The sequence below is a fragment of the Pleurodeles waltl genome, chromosome 11 (genome assembly GCF_031143425.1).
Source record: "Pleurodeles waltl isolate 20211129_DDA chromosome 11, aPleWal1.hap1.20221129, whole genome shotgun sequence".
In the NCBI taxonomy this organism is placed as follows: Eukaryota; Metazoa; Chordata; class Amphibia; order Caudata; family Salamandridae; genus Pleurodeles; species Pleurodeles waltl.
In genome coordinates this window covers 505,566,421-505,585,915 of record NC_090450.1, presented here as the reverse complement: position 1 = coordinate 505,585,915, position 19,495 = coordinate 505,566,421, and the positions used below count along the sequence as shown (strand labels likewise).

At 41.5% G+C, this 19,495-nt stretch overlaps 1 protein-coding gene across 2 annotated transcripts in view; it reads left to right on the top strand.

The window, feature by feature from the left end:
- LOC138265820 (E3 ubiquitin-protein ligase DDB_G0292642-like) overlaps positions 1–19,495 on the top strand; it is a 192,037-nt gene that overhangs the window by 77,312 nt on the left and 95,230 nt on the right. For both annotated transcript variants that reach the window (XM_069213887.1, XM_069213888.1), the window contains exon 2: positions 8,378–8,472. In XM_069213887.1, the coding sequence (XP_069069988.1) occupies positions 8,378–8,472 (95 nt within the window). The remainder of the gene's footprint in view (positions 1–8,377; positions 8,473–19,495) is intronic.

Sequence of the window (19,495 nt, the reverse complement as noted above, 5' to 3'; positions counted from 1 at the left end):
GGATTACAGCCATATTGAAGATAAGTCCCCCAACCAAACAGAGAGATGCCAGAATGTTTTTAGGGATGATAGGCTACTGTCGCCAATGGATTCCAAATGTTTCAGTCATTTGAGACCATTGCAGAAGCTGACTCACAAGAAAGTCACTGACCCCATAGTGTTGGACCAGTTTGGAATGAAAGCATTCACTGAATTGAGAGAGAGTCTGTGCAAGGCTCCAGCTTTGGGTATGCCTGACTACACAAAACCTTTCACATTTTCTTGTCATGAGTGTGATGCATGTTCTTTGTCTGTCTTGACACAGGTCCATGGAGGTGAAAACCACCCAGTAGCATATTTTTCAGCTACTTTGGACCCAGTAGCAGCAGCCTTACCAGGTTGTTTGTGCGCAGTTGCAGCGGTTGGGCAAAGCCTTACCAGTGTGAAGGCATTGTGATGGGACATCCTATGACTATAATGGTCCCTCTCTCTATTGAGATTCTACTTACAAGGACAAAAACCCAAAATTTGACTGCTGCGAAGTTGACCAAATATGAAACGGGTATTCTAGTGTCACCAAATGTGTCATTGAAGAGATGTACAGTGCTGAACCTAGCAACCTTACTCCTGAATGAAAATGTTGAAACTGAAAAGTCAGAGGATGTTGAGCATCATTGTCTTGAAGTAACTGACTTGTGTACAAAACCAAGACCTGACGTTAGAGATACCCGATTGGAAGAAAATGACCAAATTATCTTTGTTGATGGTTCCTGTCTGAGGGACAATGCAGGGACATTGAGAGCAGGATATGCTGTGTGCAGAATTACTGGGATTTTAGAAGCTTCTTGGCTTCGAGGAGTGTATTCTGCCCAGGTAGCGGATCTGGTAGCCCTTACTAGAGCGTGCCATGTTTCTTCTCAGCTGAAAGTTACAATCTATACAGATAGCCAGTATGGATTTGGAATAGTCCATGATTTTGGCCAATTGTGGTCACCAGAGAGGTTTCATGACCTCTACTGGTTCTTCAGTGAGAAATGGTGAAAGAATTAAGAAATTGTTACATGCTATTCAAATGCCGGAAAAGATTACCATGGTGTAATGTAGTGCACATCTGAAGTCGCAGGACTTTGTATCATTGGGAAATGGATATGCAGCTCAAACCCCAAGTTTTTGCGCATTGAACTGTATATCATTCAAAGACAAGTGGAAACTGTTATCTGAAGATGACGAAACATGTCCAAGCTATGCGTTGAAAGTAATTGACCCTTCGGAGGAATTGAAAATGTTGCAGAATAATGCCAACAGGGAGGAAAAACGTTCATGGAGCAAACTGAAATGTGTGCAAAGACTTGATGAATTGTGGGTTTCAGAAGAGGGTCAATTGTCTTGCCAAGTTGTCTGCTGTCTCAAATGGCTAGGTACTATCATGGTCAAGCACATAGTGGAAGGGATGCAATGATTCGGTTGTTCAAACATGATTGGTTTAACCCAAGGTTTAGACAGGCTGCTAAAGCAGTTTACCATCGTTGTGTCATTTGCCAACAACTAAATGCTGGAAAAGGGACAGTGGTTAATTTGAGCCACATTGGAAGAGCGGGAGGTCCATTTAGCAGAATGCAGATGGATTTTATTAAGATGCCTGTGTGTGGAGGTTTGAGATATGTGTTGGTGATTGTTTGCATTTTTAGTCATTGGATTGAAGCTTATCCTACTCAAAGAAATGTTAGTCTCACAGTAGCAAAACTACTGCTTAGGGAAATGATCTCTTTAGAATCAGATCGGGGAAGTCACTTCAACAATAAAGTAATTAAATTACTGTGTGTAGCATTGAACATTGAGCAGAAGTTGCATTGTAGTTATCACCCTGAAGCATCAGGACTAGCGGAACAGATTAATGATACCTTGAAGTCAAGAGTTGCAAAGATGTGTGTGTCCACAAATTTTAAATGGCCTGACGCATTGCCTTTAATGTTGATGTCAATGAGAATCACACCCAACAGGAAGACAGGATTGTCGCCGCATGAGATCCTTATGGGCCGAGCCATGAGGTTGCCAGCAGTGCCTTCAAATGCACTTGTCAACATTACAGATGATATGGTGTTGGACTACTGCAAAGGTCTGGCTGATGTGGTTTGCTTTTTCTTTCAGCAGGTGGAAGCCACCACAGTGCCACCGATCCTTGACCCAGGGCACAACCTGAGAGCCGGAGACTGGGTTGTGGTCCGGAAACACGTGAGAAAAACGTGTTTAGGGACTTGTTGGAAAGGTCCTTTCCGGGTAGTTCTGACAACTACCACAGCTGTTAAGTACGCTGGAGTTACGAACTGAATTCATGCCAGTCACACAAAGAAAGTGGCATGTCCACTGGATCATGAGGAAGAAGAGTTGTTGAGAGTACAAACAACAGCGAAACAAGTTTCAGGGCCGGAAAGAGAACAAAGAGGAACTGAGACCGGATCTGAGCCCGTTGTGGATGGTTCAGTTACTCCTGTGAGAGACAAAGGAGAAGGCGTCCAGAAGGGAAACGGAGAGCCTATCTCAATTGAGGCAGCAGGAGAGCCTAGTCAGAGGATGGCTTTCCCAGAAGCAGACAATCTTGAAAGACGAATAGAGCAATTGCCAGACCCAGAGGGGAAAGGAGTTGAGGTGGATCAAAGTCACTGTGATCTGACTCCCCCTGAACCAATTGCTGGTCCGTCCAGAGAAAACACTACAGAACAAGGAGAAAGTTCAAGTTCGACTCTGAAGAGAATACTGACAAAAGGTCCACTGAAAGGAGATAAGTGGCCAGAGTCATAAATAGAAAGAGAAAAGGAAGTCGTTGTTGAGGCAACAATCGAGGAAGAACTAGATACAACAAGGAGAGAAGATCTAAGTGAAGGAGAATTGAATGGTCATCGAAAGTTGAAAAGAAAGAGAATAGCAAGTTGAAGATGCATAGGTCCAGAATGGGCGTATGTAACTACAAATGAATGGCAGAAAGAGTTTTTGTCTTTTTGTGTTTCGATAGAGACAATCTGGGTCAGTATTTTTGGCACTTGAAGGAAGCTGATGAACTGAACTGTTGAAACGATCTGAGAGAAACTTTTTGAGAAAAAAAAGACTGTTGAAAGTAACCGGAAGAGACATTGATAATCTGATTTGACTTTTGAAACCTGCTTTTGACAAGCTGCTTACCGAGTTTGACAAGGGATCATGGGAGTGAGACTGAAAGCTGTAAATAACTGCTGAAAGAAGAGTTTTTTTTTTTTTTTTTTTTAAATTATTTTATTTTTGCTGCAGTTTTTCTAAATTTCCTTCTGCTTTCTGATTCTTGACAGATCATGAATAACATTAGCCAGCAGGGTAGAAATGCTAGGCGCTGTAAATATATGAGTATTGGTTTGGCGATTATGTGTGGAATATTGTTTGTGGTGTTGATTGTGGGTATGTTTGTTCTTGACAGGAATGAAGCCAACCATACTTCTGCTATTGAGACAACTACTGCACTAACAGCAATAGAGAGGTTTAGCTTAGATGAGAAGTATTTGCATGGGGATACTAGTGCGCAAGGAGAACTTTCTTTTAATCTCTTCTATCACTTGTTAAGTGAGTATGTTGAGACGATGGATGCGGGGAATTGTTATGTGTGTACACAGATTCCTTCATCAGTTGAGGAAAGAGTTACATATCATAGCTTGCCTTTAACATATGGATTAAGTTGCAGTCTGCTATTAACAAGATTTTATAACCAGGAGTATATTTAGTACTTTTATTCAAATTATGATATGGTATTTTCAGTTGTCCCTATAATTAGGCATTGGAGTAGACTAGCTAGGGATAATGACATAGTATTAGTTAGAGGTTTCTTTGAACCTACATTGACTTTTGGCACAGTTTATGTGCACAGGAATATTCTGACATGCTTGCTTACACCTATAGAGAAAAGCTACTTAGATCACACAGATGACAGGAGAAAGGCATTAAAGGAGAAGTTAGAAAAAGGCTTAGAGAAAAGGACTTACAGGAATGATTATGCTTATAGTGCGATTAAAACGCAATGGAAATTAGCTTTAGATGTGCAACACATAGGGAAACTTTGTCTATACAGGGCTAAATCACGCAATGACACTTTATCTGTGGGAACGAGTGAATGTAAGCATGTGTTTTTGTTTCAGAGTAAATGGATGTTTATGTTGAATGGACAGGACCCGTGATTTTTCAGAATTTATTATATCTGTGGTCTTGATGCTTACTACCATCTTCCAAGGGTATGGTATGGGGCATGTGCTTTGGGGATAGTTTTCCCAAAGATTTATCAAATGGATGATTTGAAGAAGTTTCCGAAAGCTACTGAATTACATCATATGAGACAGAAGAGGGAGTCCTCTTCTGGTATAGTGGGAGATATATTTGGAGCAGTGATTCCTTCAGTGGGAGTCATTCTGAATTTGATAAAGATTCAAAAGTTGTCTACTATCGTGGATAACATGCTGACAATTTTTTAAGGAGCCATACTCCTGATGTATAGTGAGTTAGCTGCTGTTAGAGCTATGACTCTTCAGAATCGTCTTGCTTTAGACATTCATTTGGCGAAGGATGGTGGAGTCGGTAGAATGATTAATTCTAGGCATTGTTGTTCATATATTCCTAATAATAGTAAAGAAATTAGAGGCTTAATTACTAATCTGACTAATGAAAGTGCTGATTTGAAAGAAATGAAAGAACCAGGTGCTTTAGAAAAGATTGACAAAGGTTTTGCTTTAGTGGGAAAGTGGCTAAGCAACATGTGGAATGGGATATTACTGAAATCTTGCAGGGAATATTAATTATTGTGGTTTGCTTAATTGGAATATGGGGATTGTGTAAATTATGCAAACAAATTACATTGAAAAGGTCAAAGAATAATCAGAGGAGGGAAGAAAAGAAAAGGGAAAAATTGTATGGGAAAAACTAAAAAAGGGAACACAAGTATCAAGGGATTGAATCGACAGAATTTTAACTGATGCACAAATTTGTGGGTGGTAGTTAGTGTGATGACACATTTAGTCATCAGAGGAGGGATTGCCACCGCAGGTGTTTTATTAAAAATTATTAATGAGTATTCATGTATTATGAATAATGGATTTGTGTAGAAAATATAATAACGTAGAAAAATAATGCACACATTTGAAAATGTGATCACGATGAGTGGGTGCCGATGTTCACGAAGTGTACTTATTAATATTCTAATACTGTGAAATGTTGAACATATGTTTGACTAATGTAGTAATATGTCATATTAAAGGTTATGCATTATGTATTAGCTTTATTAATTGCAGGCCTTAACTTAGCGAAGGTTTTGGCCTACTTGCCAGGCCTCATGTCAAGCTGTATTTCTTAACGTTTAATAAATGGCTGTCCTAGAGAGTTAAACTGTGACTTTCCATTTGCATTGTTTAAATGTGCTCATAGCTGAGATCTTTTCTCATGAGAACCGATTGCTAGAAGATGCTGTTCTTGCTAATGTAACATTTTGGGTGTAAAATGTGTGAGACTGACTTTCTCAGGAGGAGAACAATGGAGATACTGACTGGTGGAGAAGCTGCAACAATATTGTTACCTGATGAGCCAGATGATGAGGACATTGCAGGACAACCAATCAACAATGTGTGAACGGAGTAATAGAAGAATTCATAGATTTGGAGTTTTAGTTTTATTGGACATATTGTGAACATGCAATTGATTGACCGATGGGGATTTGGGAAATAGTTTTACTGGTTTTGATTTACTGAGACTACACTGAGAGATGATACCGTCTTTGCCCATTTTCTTGCTGGGCGAAAGGTCAATATTTCTTGGGCGTCTTGACATGAGACGTGCTTAACTTTATTGCTTAAAGACTTTGCGTTTTCTGAACTGTGATGCTGAATCCTGGTGCCTTGCTGTCGACTTATGTCCTGAGGACGAAGACTGAATCTGCTTGCCGATCCACACTGAGGATAGGTATTATGAATTAGAATATTGATTGTCATACATATTTGTTCTTTCTTTCTAGGTACCAACTGCACTGTTTTGATGAGGCCATAGTTAGATGTTTTTCCAAATTGGTGTTACTAAATTGTTTGCATGAAGCCCAACATGCTGATGCTAATCTGGTGTTAGTTAAGGATCTTTACTAATGAAATTTTGCTAATAAGGAACAATGCTTGATGATTTCCCTGCTGAACTGGAAGGGATGTAACCTCTCTGACTCAGTTGACTTTGTTATTAAGATGCACTGTAATCTTAGAATGTGTTGTAGTTCAAGCTTTGATTAGATTATGTTTCTTCTGCCACTTTGGACAGCCAGTATTGTTTCTGTATGTGTTTCATTTGATTTTGAGTTTAATCTTTATGACCTTAGCATTGTTAATAAAGGGAAATAAATATTTTATCTTTTACTTAAGGTTGTGGTTATTCATGACTGAAAGGTCATGGTGTGTGACAATTACTGACTCTTGATTATTAATGTTATTGAGTATTGTTTATTGGTGATATTGAGTATTGGTTATTGATTATTGATCTGCATGTACTGGAGTTATGGTAAGAACATCTTAATTGTCAAAAGGTTCATCGACCTATTTGGGTCCCCTTGTAAGTTTACTTATTAAGGTCAGACGCGCTAACACCTCTCATGTACATTTATGATAAATGCACACTTCAGACAAAACTGTGTTCTTAAATGAAAATAGAGGTTGAAAACTCCTTGGTTTCCTCAATAAACCACTAACCACAAGAGATATGTTATTGTTAATTAGAATTACTTCTGATGTGCTTTCGAGAATAACGATTTGCACCAAAATGGTTGCTCTTTTTTAAGAAATTTAATTGTATGTGATCCCTTTTGGTTTTGGAGTAGGGTGTGGTTTGGGATGTAACCTGCGTATTACCTTGCAGTTCAGGGTGTGATGTGCTGATTACCTTGGAGGTCATCTTTATTTCTCCGAATACAGTTCTTGGTCTCATTACTTACAGCCCTCCCGAAGGTCTTTGAACTTGATCCTATGTTTGCTTGTGATCCCAGAACAAGCAGAGGGGCTGCTCCCTTAATGGGTCCAGGATGGAAAGCAGCCAGGTGGTTAGAGAAGGGCATAGGATTTTTCATAAGCTTGGTCACATAGACCCTCATTACGACCCTGGTGGACGGTGGAGAAGTGGCGGTTATACCGCCAACAGGCTGGTGGTAAAAAAAAAATAATCATGACCATGGCGGTTACCGCCAGGGTCATCCGCCACTTCTCCATTCCGATCGTTAGGGCGGTGATGACCTCTGGGCTGGAGATTTCGTTCTCCAGCCAGGCGGCCGTCACAAGACTGCCAACGGTATCAGGACCCTGCATACCGCCATGGACTATGTGGGGTTTGGAACCGCCACGAAATCCATGGCGGTAGGCACTATCAGTGCCAGGGAATTCGTTCCCTGGCACTGATAGGGGTCTCACCCACCCCCATCCCCAAGGCACCCCCACCCCCCTGCCATCCCCAAAGGTGGCAGGACCCCCCTCCACACTCCAACATGCACATACACGCACCCCTACATACACACACCCCCAAAATGCACATACACGCACCCCTACACGCACACTTACATCACCACAACACATACACGCACACATACAAACAGACATGCACACCGACCGACCCGCACACATATCCCATACACACACCACACCCTGCATGCATACACGCACTCACACACCCCCTCTACATACTCACATGCACACCCCCATGCACGCACACAACACACAACACCCCCCCACCCCCCTCCCCTAACGGACGATCAACCTACCTTGTCCGTTGACCCTCCGGGATGGGACGGTATCCATGGGGGCTGCTCCGCCGCCAGCACCCCGTCACCAGAACACCGCCACACGGAATCATGGGACGTGATTCAGTGGACGGTGTTCTGTTGACGGGGTGGTGGAGGTTGAGTAGCCTCCACTTTCCCGCCGACCGCCAGTATGGCTGCTGGCGGCTCTCCGTCCGAAAAAGTTCAGAGGGCTGCCAGCAGTCATAATACGCTGCGCGAAAACCGCCTGCACTGGCGGTCTTCAGCACGGCGGTACCTCGGCGGTCTTTAGAAAAGACTGCTGAGGTCGTAATGAGGGCCATAATGTCTGATAGAAAAAGCACCTTGCATACTAAGTATTGGAATGGGGTACAACAGTCCGATATGGATGACTGCTGGTAGGTAACAGGCGTATTACTGAAACGGCATAGTTCTCGCGCAGTACTATCTAATGTGCATCACTTCTGGTGGTTCTCACATGAATGTGTACATTTTCAGCTAACTGCCTTCATATTCCATGTGGACCTACTGTCCACACCCTTCTCATATTCTGTGCATCACTGTTACAAGAAAGAATCTCAATTCTCTAAACCTCTCTGTTTTAATCAGGTGATGATGACGACGTCCTCCGTGTGGAAATGTCATGTGGGCATGCTGTGGACCCTTCTTCTTTAACTGGATGGTGTCGCAGTCTAGTGGATCAGGTATGGCAGATAAGGATGGTGTCAGTTGTGATGTTAAGAGAACCTGGGTGTTTGTGGGTATTTAATAACTGAACCTAGGGTAGTAGGTTATCCTGTATTTGGGAAACAAGATTGGGATGGCTTTGACTCTTTGTTTGCTCCAACACCTTAACTGCTTCCTTTTACCCACCAGATCAAATAAGGTACATATAAACATAGGGGCGAATTGACTACCTTTTTACACAACCCATGGAAGCAACCAAAGTTTCTGTGCTGCATTGTATGAAAGGGGGAGGGCAGAACAGTGCACTATCTTCTAAGATATGGCGCTGCTTCTCTCCACTTTAGCACCATTGCTCTTCTATCCTGCCTTGAGCCACACACACTCTTTTGCACCAGTGTGCAAGAGTGCATGCGTGATGGCATAGGTTTTGACTTTTGGTACAATGCTTGCACATAGTTTAAAACTTACATGCATTATGTACCTAGTCTTCTGCATCTTTACACAGCCACTCCTCCCTACATCATCAGGCTAGAGCTTAATCTAAAACCTCTAACGTCACTCCACTACAGAAGCAGTTTGAAATACTCTTGTGATTATGCAGTGGCCAATTCCACAACTTTAAATCCTTATTTCACCTGGAACTTAAGAAAACATCATACAAGGATAGGAAACTGAATGTTGAACCATCAAAAAAGGCCCTATAAATGTATAATCTACCTGATTTAGAGGTGCAAGCAAAGTTAAATTGAGTGGCCCAACAACGTCTGCTTCGAAAGACCTTAACCAGTAGACAGAGGGTGAACGACTTGGCCATGCTACAGCTCTTATGCACATTTATGTATTTTCCCCAAACTCTTCAATCCAGGAAAACTGTACTTGCGAACGATTTTTAACAAGACAAAAATAAGATCCACTCCAGAGGCTGTTAGAAATTGTTTTAGAACAAAAAATAATAGTGCAATTATAAGACTAATCAAAATTTTAGACGATGTTTAGAAAGTGTTAATCTTTCGAGTTTAGTAACTTTTTACAATAGATTTTAACTTTTATATGTCCAGTACCTTTTAAATATTATCTTTATTTGATAATCATGGTAATTGCGATCCATTGTTTCAGTTGTAATCTTTGGATTAATAAAATACATTTCTAAATTATGAAACTAGTTTAAAACCTCCCATCATAGGATGTGAGCTGTACAGTACATAACACATGCAATTTTGGAAAAGCTAGCAGAAATGGAAATATTTCTCCTTTTTAATGCCCATCACGAAAAGACCCTTGTTTTTAAAGCAAAACACTATCTGCCATTTTTAATAGATAGAGCTATGCATCAAAACTCAAGGGTGATTACCTGGGAACACCCATGTACCAACCATGGTACGCCCCGTTGATGCATAGTAGTGCATTACACTATCTTACTTTACTTTAAAACTACTTTCCAGTGCAAACGTGGTTTGCACTCGAAAGTAAATCACAACTCTACAATTTGTGCTGAATTTGCGCCATTTTTTGATGCAAACCTACCATAAAATGCTAGTAAATCTTCCTTATAGTGTGAGATCCCTTGAACTGTCCTGAACAGCTGCAGCTTCGAGCGCTCTCAAAGTGCTGCATTATACAGGCGGTAAAGCTCTTCCCTTTGGAGTAGACTTGCATTTCAGTGTGTGCACTGTTTTATAAAAAGCATACCAGTATATTGTACACTTCAGTGCTGCGTCGAGCAGCAATATCATCATCTGGTAATATCTCTTTATTTAAATACTTTGTCCCAGATTTGCAAGGATGTCCCTCAAAGCAGCACAGCAACCTAGTTTGCTGTACAGCTTTGCATGGGAGTGAGTGAGTAGAAAGCACCATATCTAGTATAGAGAGGTACTGTCCTGCTCTCCCACTAGTGGTGGCACATAATCAGGCTGCCTAGCACCACCCTCACACCTTCTCTGCCCAATGTCTAGCAAAAGCTTTGTACTGGAAAGGTACCACCCCAGCACAAAATACTTTACCAAGACAAAATGTAAAACCTTTCCCACTTTAAAGTGTGGTGTACAGTGCATGTTACATGCAAAGTGGGAAGAGTTTGAAGAAATAAAATCATTTCCCATTTTAACACCTGCCTCAAAGACAGGTTTGCGTCAAAAACCATGGGTGGTTGCATGGGAACACACGTGTATCATCCCTAGAATTCCCCCTTGATGCAAAGTGATGCACAGCAGCGCAAAGCACTGCTTTGCGTTACTTTCAGGCAACTTTCCAGCATGCTGGAAGGTAAATTCAAAATAAACATGTTGCAACAATTTGTGTGTAACACGGCACCAAATGTTGGTAAACCTGCCTCCGTATCTGCAGTCAGCTCCAAATATGCTCGTAACTACCAACTTCCAGTCCATCTGCATTGCAGCAACTTGAAAAGCTCCACAGTGCCACGCTAGCACAGTACAAAACCAAAAGAACTAATTAAGTAGCTTCTTTGCTGCATTCTCACTGTTCTAGAAGTAAACCTTAGGGCTTCATTAGTTATGTACAAACCACATATAAGCAGGCTAAAAAATAATAGTTCTGTGCATAGTGTTATTTAAGTTATCACAAGTGTTTAATTGCCATGATGTGCAAGCTTACCAACTGTTAGACCTGTCAGCTCTTGGCGTGGTTTCCTCTGTCTTTTTAGCTTCTGACCTCCTGTTTTGATCCTGTGCTATACAATTTGTTTTTGCTGGCTTAAGGACTCTGGGCACTTTACCACTGCTCACCAGTGCCGAAAGTGCAAGTGCGTTCTGTCTAAAATGGTAATGGTAATTGGTTTCTCCCTGAATGTCATATTTGATTTACTAGTAAGTCCCTAGAAAAGTGCACCAGGTGTACCCAGGGCCTGTAAATCAAATGCTACTAGTGGGCCTGCAGCACTGATTTTGCTACCCACATGGGTAGCTCTGTAAACATGGCTCAGACCTGCCATGTTGACCTGGCAAGTGCACCCACTTGCCAGGCCCAAACCTTCCCTTTTAGTACATGTAAGGCTCCCCTAAGGTAGCCCCTAGGTATCTCCATGGGCAGGGTGCAGTGTATGTAAAAGATAGGACACGTACTGGTGTGTTTTACATGTCCTGATAGTGAAATACTGCTATATTCATTTTTTACTATTTTAAGGCCTATCTCTTCCATAGGTTAACATGGGGATTGCCTTTAAATACCTGTTAAGTGCAATTTCCCATTGGGAGCAGATAAGGATATGGAGTTTGTGGTCTCTGAACTCAGAATTTAAAAATACATCTTTTGGTGAAGTTGATTTTTAGATTTTAAGTTTGAAAATGCCACTTTTAGAAAGTGGGCATTTTCTTGCTTAACCATTTTGTGCCGCTGCCCGGCTGTTGAATCCACATCTGGGTCAGAGTGCCAGTTGGGCTGTTTGTGAATTCACTCTAGACAGTCACACATAGGGAGCTGATGTGTGTCCTGAGGGGCCTTCCTAGGCTAGAGTGGTGGGAGGAGCTGACACCTGCACCATAATAGGGCTGTGCCTGTCGTCACACAAAGCACTCTCCAACCCCCAGAGTGTGTCTGGAGCCAGGACAGGGAGAGACAGGGTCTTGTGCACTACAAAGACTTTCCTCTGATGTTTGCCTACTTCCAAGGCAAAAAATGAGTATACTTATTGGAATGCTGACCCCACAACTTCAGAACACTTCTGGATCATGAGGAACCTCGGCCAAGGAGAAGAGCTAATGAGATGTGAGGAGGACAACTGCCCCTTTGCTGTGTGTGCTTCGCTGGGTTGCCCTTCAGTTGCTTCTTCTTCTATGGAGAGGACAAAGCCTGGACCTTGCTGTGTATCCTGTTTGTGAAGTTTTTCCAAGGGCTTGAACTGTGCTTGCCTCCTGTTGTGAAGTCTCTGGCACATCAAAGACTGCATCTGCCAGTGCCTGGGCTCTTCTACTAAGAGTACTGACTTGCTAAGTGGTGCCAAATCCAGTCCCTGGGCCCTTAGAAGTGGAAGCCGGCACACTGCGGGGGAAAATCCACACACTGCTGTGTGTTTCTCAGAAAAATCGACGCAGCACCTGCCTCACAGCGGAAGAATTGATGCATTGCCTATTCTCAATGCAGACCCTTCACACGGCTCGTCGGAATTTTCCACGCATCATCCATGGGCATAATTCAACGCATCGACAGCCAGGCAGGATAAGAATCCACGCATTGTCCGTCCAGCAGGGAAATAATCAAAGCCTTGCTTGCTTTTCCTATGCATCACCTCCTTTGTGGCCCCCAGTGTCTTTGTTTTTGACGCATCTGAGGTACTGTGTGTTAAAAGGTTACAACCTTTGATTCTTCTGGATTAAGACTATTTTAAACCTTTAAAAATGCATATCTTTGCTTCTATATGTTGGATTTTTGTCATTTTGGTCTTGTTTTACTCAGATAAGTATTGACTATTTTTCTAAACTGGTGTTGAGTACGTATGTTGTCTTTTCACTGTGTTAATGTGTGTGTGTACAAATACTTTACACATTGCCACTGACTTAAGCCTAAGTACTTGTGCCAAGATATTGAGGGTGTGAGCAAGGGTTATCTTAGGTGTGTGACTGCCTTACCCTGACTTGAGTGATGGTCCCTACTTGGACAGGGTGTAAACTGACTGCCAACTAGAGACACCATTTCTAACACCAACCAATTGCGATTGCAGCCAACATTACAGTGATAACAATTATAACTTCATTAAAATATAGCTTTACTAAGGTGGGACTGCAGTGCAGTAAGTCTCGTACTGTAATTGAGCTGTAGCTGTCTGTCACTGTGGCTGTTCAATGATGTCATCTAGTTTCTGGCAATGGTGCATGCAGTAGTGCAAATGAAAAGTTTGGGATTATGGCTTGGTGAGACTCCAAAGTACTGGTGAGTAGAATGGACAGTTCTTCAGCTGCTCCACAGAATATTTTATTGCTACCTTTCATCAGCGTCTGCTGATGACTAGTATGTAGTGTAATAAAATGTTGGTTATGCAGCCAGAATTGTGGGAGTGTTCAACATAAGAATAATCACCCTCCAATTCAACCCCCCATTTTTTCTTCCATATTTTATATATTCTTCTATATTTTGTATTCAAATGATATATTTTCTCCTTTATTTTTACTACACATTTGTTTTTCTTTTGTTAGGCATGACATTGCAGCACAGTAAAAAGCATGCTTTTATTAAAAACTTAAAAACCTATTCTCAACTAGTTGTTAACAACAGTTCTACAGCACCTGGGTACCCGAGGGCACGGTAGCACCGCATATGATCAGTTGATTGATTGATTTACCTTAATATGTTTTTGTTTCAACTTTGCAGGAGTGCTTCATGAATAGCACTAATTTTGTTTTTATTAAAGGTAAATTTTTTGTGCTATGTTCTGGTGCGCTTTGACATGGTGTTGTGTTTTGTTCTGCAGCCAGAGTGAGAGCACTTTATGTTAAATTCCTTTGGCTGATTGGCCTGAACCTATTTCAAAATAGGACTAAAAAATACTAAGCAGTGTGTTTGAAAAATTACAAGATGCAAGAAGGGGGGATGGGGGATCCTTGCCATCCCGAAATCATTCCTACTTACTACTTTATCCCACAGCAGGGTCATCATAAAAAAGACCTATGGTTCCAGTTTCAGTAGATCAAATCTTTTAGAAAAAAAGCTGCATCACAAGTCCAAATCCATCTTTTGCTGCCCACTAATTAGATTTTGTTGGAGGTCACCAACTGGCTTTCAAGGGAGGGTCCTAACTGGAAACCAATGTGTCATCCACCACTCTGTCACTGCCGCAGCCTTCGACTGACTGGCTGTTTGAGATGTAGGATGGACAGGAAGCCAAAAGTACAGTTGAATTTACTTTCTGCTCTGCCTCTCATCTTTTGAGTAGAGTAAAATCTGGGCTACTTTACCATCCCCCTTTGTGCTCTCTCCCTGACTTCCAAGCTTGCCCTGCTGTTTTAACTCAAACAGAGACTCGCTTGTGTTCGCCTCAGTCATAGCCATATTTTCTACAATAGTATCTCTTAATGAAGAAGCCCATAAGGTTTCTCCAACTCCAACTACCGTATGAAACACCAAGGACCAGGACCCCTGTGTTTCAAAATGTGTGCTTCCACAGCTTCTCCCCATCGCAAGCATCTAGATCTCTGTGTTTGACAGGGCAACCTGAATGAGCAGGTGTGCCTCATTTAAGCTCAGCAGAAGAATGGGGCTGCAAGTTCATTACAGTTGTCAGTTCCTGTTTAAATGTCAAGCCTGCTTGACAGGTCCGCTGGCTTTAAATATGAAACGTAAAGGTCCTCTTGAAATGCATAGAACAGGATGCCAATATAATTCTTCTATATCCACTGTCTAGTTGTTCAAGGACACTGCTTTGTCCTACCAGACCTCTGTTCCTGGGTTTTATATATAACACATTGAGGCACACTTGAAAGGATGAGAACAGCATGCCAAAACAATTCTTTTGTACCTACTGTCTGTTTGCCGAAGGACCCTGATCTACCAGATTTATCAGACATGAGAGGACATTAGGATTACCATAGTACACATCCCATACATAACCCCAGCCCTCAGAACCCAAGTTTAGTGTGGCCGAAAACCTTTGCCCTCTTGAAAATGCCCCAGTGGATAAGATTGGCCAGGGGAACTTTTAAGCCGTTGGTTAGGGCATGCCCAGTAGTCACTCCCATACTTGTGCCAGGCTTAAACGTGGCACCTCCAGGCACCAACGATAGAATACTCCTGGTCTTAAGGAAGAACAGAAGAGGGATGGACCTGCTGTCTGTGACCTGAAAGGAGCCCTGAAGTACTGAACCTGTTCCCTCTTATACCCAGTACAAAAAAATTGAATCCACGGGTCACAAGGCTGCATGCCTAGTCAAACTACAGGGATACAAAAAGTGATTAAAGGCCTTTTCTGCGACTGCTAGCTGATCAGCACTTGAACCTACTTTTGGGCTTTGTGTGACACCATGTGAGTCTCAAAGAGCATCCCTTGAGGTCATGGGGTGTTTTAGAAGTATACACCTGTGATGGATCGGGTCTTAAACTACTAAGTCAGAAGGACAAATCTGGTTGGTGTATGCAAGCCGAACTCCACTGCAATCTGCCTCAGTTTGCACCCTAGTCCTGTCCACTGTGACTGTTGACTGTCTTTGGAGCTTTATGCTTTTGGCATTATTTCTAAATAAAACTTTTAAAAAATCATAGCTCTGGTTCCTCTTATTGAACTTTTGTCATTTTGTTTACTAATGTTTACTGTTTTTAGATGTGGTCTTAGTCATGACCTTTCAATTTAACGAAAACATGTATCATGTACTCATATATAGGCAGATATAGGGATTTTCAGCCACCTCTCTTGATCCATTGGTCTTTTGTTGTGCTAGTCACATTTTGCTTTCGCCCACTACAGCATGTAGCATGGGACTGTGGGTCACCCTCCTTACACCACAGGTTAACTTCTCTTTGAGTGACTACATTTTGCTTTCTGACAAGAAGCATATCCGCACACAAGGTAGTTCCCTTCAGTGCCAGCTTTTTTTATGTTCACCTTATACTTACTTTAGTGTTGCCTTTGTGTTTAGAGCAGTGAAGGCTGGTGACATTTGAAAGTGGTGGGGCGTAAAAGTTGGGTATGACTTTTATGTAGCGAGTGAAGCGAGCAAAATTAATGGGCAAACGTGAAGTCCAATGTGAGTCCTCCTCCCAAGACAAAATTGAAAAAAGATTGACAAATGGTGCATTTGAAAGCAAATGAATTTAGTGAGAAAGCATGGTTTATAAAGCAGTGGAAACGTATAGTCTTGAAATACTAAACATATTAAAAACTGCCCCATTCCTTACTGCATGAATACGTTGAACAGTTACTTTAGTGTGCAAATTGTACATCATGACAACTTCATGCCCTTTAAAGTGTGTGCTTGCCCAGTGTCTTGCACTGCATGCAGCATCAACTTTGTAAGAAAATGCTCTAACCAATCATCAAGAAGCACCCACCGCTGCTGGTTACAATGGATTATACTGAAATATGTGCAGACAGATCTTTAAGTAGGATGAAAAACATGGGGGACATTTCTGTGATTCCCATAGTGCGCCACCCAGCCTGTATTTTGGTTTATCTCCAAGATGTTATTGCATCTAGAAATATAACACAACAGCTGACATACACCTAAAACCTGTCAGTACTATTGTCTTTGTCAATGGTTGTTAGCTGTTTAAGATAAATAAACAACAACAATTAGTTATAAATCATCAACATTGGAAATGTTTCAATTCTGAAATTGTGAGACTGTAAATTAAGTATTATTGAGGCCTGTTGAAGGAGTTTGGCCTTCAGTTATGTGTGCTTTACAAACATGTATGCCCTTTTTCTCTTCATTCACATCTCATGCAGCCACACATTTTCAACCTCCTCTCTTTCCTCTTCAACACCCTTTTTTCCATCTCTCCCTTGAATGCACTCCCTCACATCTTGCTCATTTTACCACCCCAACCATACACTGCACTCATTCACATTTAAGCACTTTATTTCATTTTGCTTTTGCCTTAAAGTATTTTGACCTCTACGCACCCCTTCACACACATTTACACTGAAATTAATTTGCAAATGGAATACATGACCATTGTTCTGTGTGCTCTGCAGAGAGACCAACCCACTGGCAGGCACTTTGCTTTGCTTTCAGCCTCAGCAATAGTACTCTCAATAAAAGCCCCCATAAACACCTGGCATGAGCCAAAGTATGCTGTATGCAAGAGTAATACAATGCACAGAAACAAAGCATTATGAAACATATAACTTCTTGAGGAATGCAACATTAAGTAAAACATGTAAAATAAGGGGAACTAAGTGGCTGACACACATTACACACATTTTAACATTCATTGTCCGCATATCAATCCATGTTTGTGGCATTAATGTTAAGGGTATGAAGATAGGGCCAGTTTTAAAATGCCATACAGCAGATAACTACCTTTACTGTAAGGACGGATTTCTCCCCTCCTTGCGCCTGACTCAGATATTTGGATCCATCCATTTTGCAAGGGAACAAGAACCCTCCTCGTCGTTTGGAACAGTTTCACGAGGAACAAATACAGCATCTCCACTTCTAAAGGAGCAAGTGATCTTCAGCCAGGGCCCGGGGTGTCACATAGGGGAGGTTAGCGTGACAAGGTGTCTCAGTACAAAAAAAAACCCCACAAGATTAGCATTATAACACTTACTGTTACCGAAGACAAGGCACTAAGGGCCGGATGTACCAAAGGCTTTTACCCATTCTGTCTCTATGGGAAAAAGCTTTCGTACATATGGCCCTAAATCACACATGCTTGCATCCACTTCTACTGCACGACGAATGGGGAAAGGGTAGGATCTATGCCTGTGGATGATGGATGGCTGCCCTCATGCAGGGATGAAGACTCAGACACCCAAAATCATGACGCTAGAAGCTTCACTTGCCTATAGTGAATAATACCATTGACCACAATAAAAATGAAGGACTTTAGGGCAGGCAGCCCTGCGTCGTGCATCACATTGTAGAAAGTTGATTTAATGCCTGGCTTCCGTCTTGTGCTTCAAAGTGAGGCTGGGCAGGCAGCCTGGGAAAGACAGCCCAGACTTAAATGCATCAATTTGTTTAAAGATATTATTGTGTCTCTAAACAAATTGATCTATTTAATATTTTTTGTATGAATGTGCAGGAATTTCAGAGGAGCGCAGCCCCTCAGCCCTAAAAGAGAAACTGCCCCTGGTTTAGAGCCTGATGTGATAGCACTTCTCATGCACTTTCGATTTTTATTTGATCCCATCGCCTGCCTATGTTGATGTAAATTCTTTTGCATTGTTTTGCTTTTCTGACTGCAGCCAGTTCACAGAATACTAGATTGTGTCCATTTGAAACAGTTCTGTATTGTTATTCTATTTCTGTTATTTTCTTTCTCTCCATTCTTTCCTAACTTCTTTCCTCCCCACCTTCCTTACTCTTTCTATCCATCCTTCATGCTCTTTCCTTGCCTTCTTTAATTTTTTTTTTCTGTACTTCTCCCTTTCTCTTTCTTTCTTTTCTTCTCTTTCCTACTTTCTCTTTATTTTCTTCTCTCTTTCTTTCCTGCTCTCTTTCCTTCCTTCCTTCTTCCCTTCCCCTTCTTCCCTTCCCCTTCATCCCTTCTTGCTTTCCTTCATTCTTTCTTTCTCAAAGGCAAGAGGCTTGCATTCAGTGCCAGACGTATTGACATTTAAGTAGTTCCCTTCAGTCCCACTTAGTAAATACTATGGAAATATGTGATCTTTGTGAGACTGCTGATGCCAGAGCAAGATATACCCTTTACCAGCACGTATTTCTAGTATCTGATCCTAGAAAGATTGAAGATTCCATTTACTATTGCCAAAGGCCTTGAAAAAGCCCCAGGCGTGCCAGCCATAGTGGGGCGAAACACATGTTGGTTTTTTGTTTATCATCTCGCATATGCCCTGATTTTTCCAATTTAAAAAAAAGAAGCAAACAGAAGGAGTCTCTGACATAAATGTTCAATTTCTATTTTGTAATTAAATATTCTTATTCAAGGGCTCAACCTATCATTACATTGTGGATGTCAGGGGTTAATACTCCCAGTAGGGTGAACCACTTAGTGCATATAAATGGGGCCCTGTCTCAATTGTAACCTCTGGAATCTCACACCCCTATGTCCCCAAGGTTATTGCAAGAAAGCTTTCTTTGCCTGTAGAAAATTATTTTGGTTTTTATCTTTTGGATTGACGAGGGCCTGGATATTTCCAAACAATTGTTTTCAAAAACTACAAAAAAACAAACAAAAACTGCTAGAAGGCTGGTGACCAAAGCTAGACCTACTGGCTTCTTTAATGCGTGTTCTAATTTGGTTTGGGATTTTTATTGTTTTGCATTTTATCTTTATTACTGTATTGATACTGTATCATTACCTAAGACGTTGCCTTAAGTTAAGTCTCTCTATCAGTACGTTGAGCTCAGGGTAATTCAGTAACTTTGAGGACTCGCCCTGATAAAGAATGTGTTTATTACTTGAGGA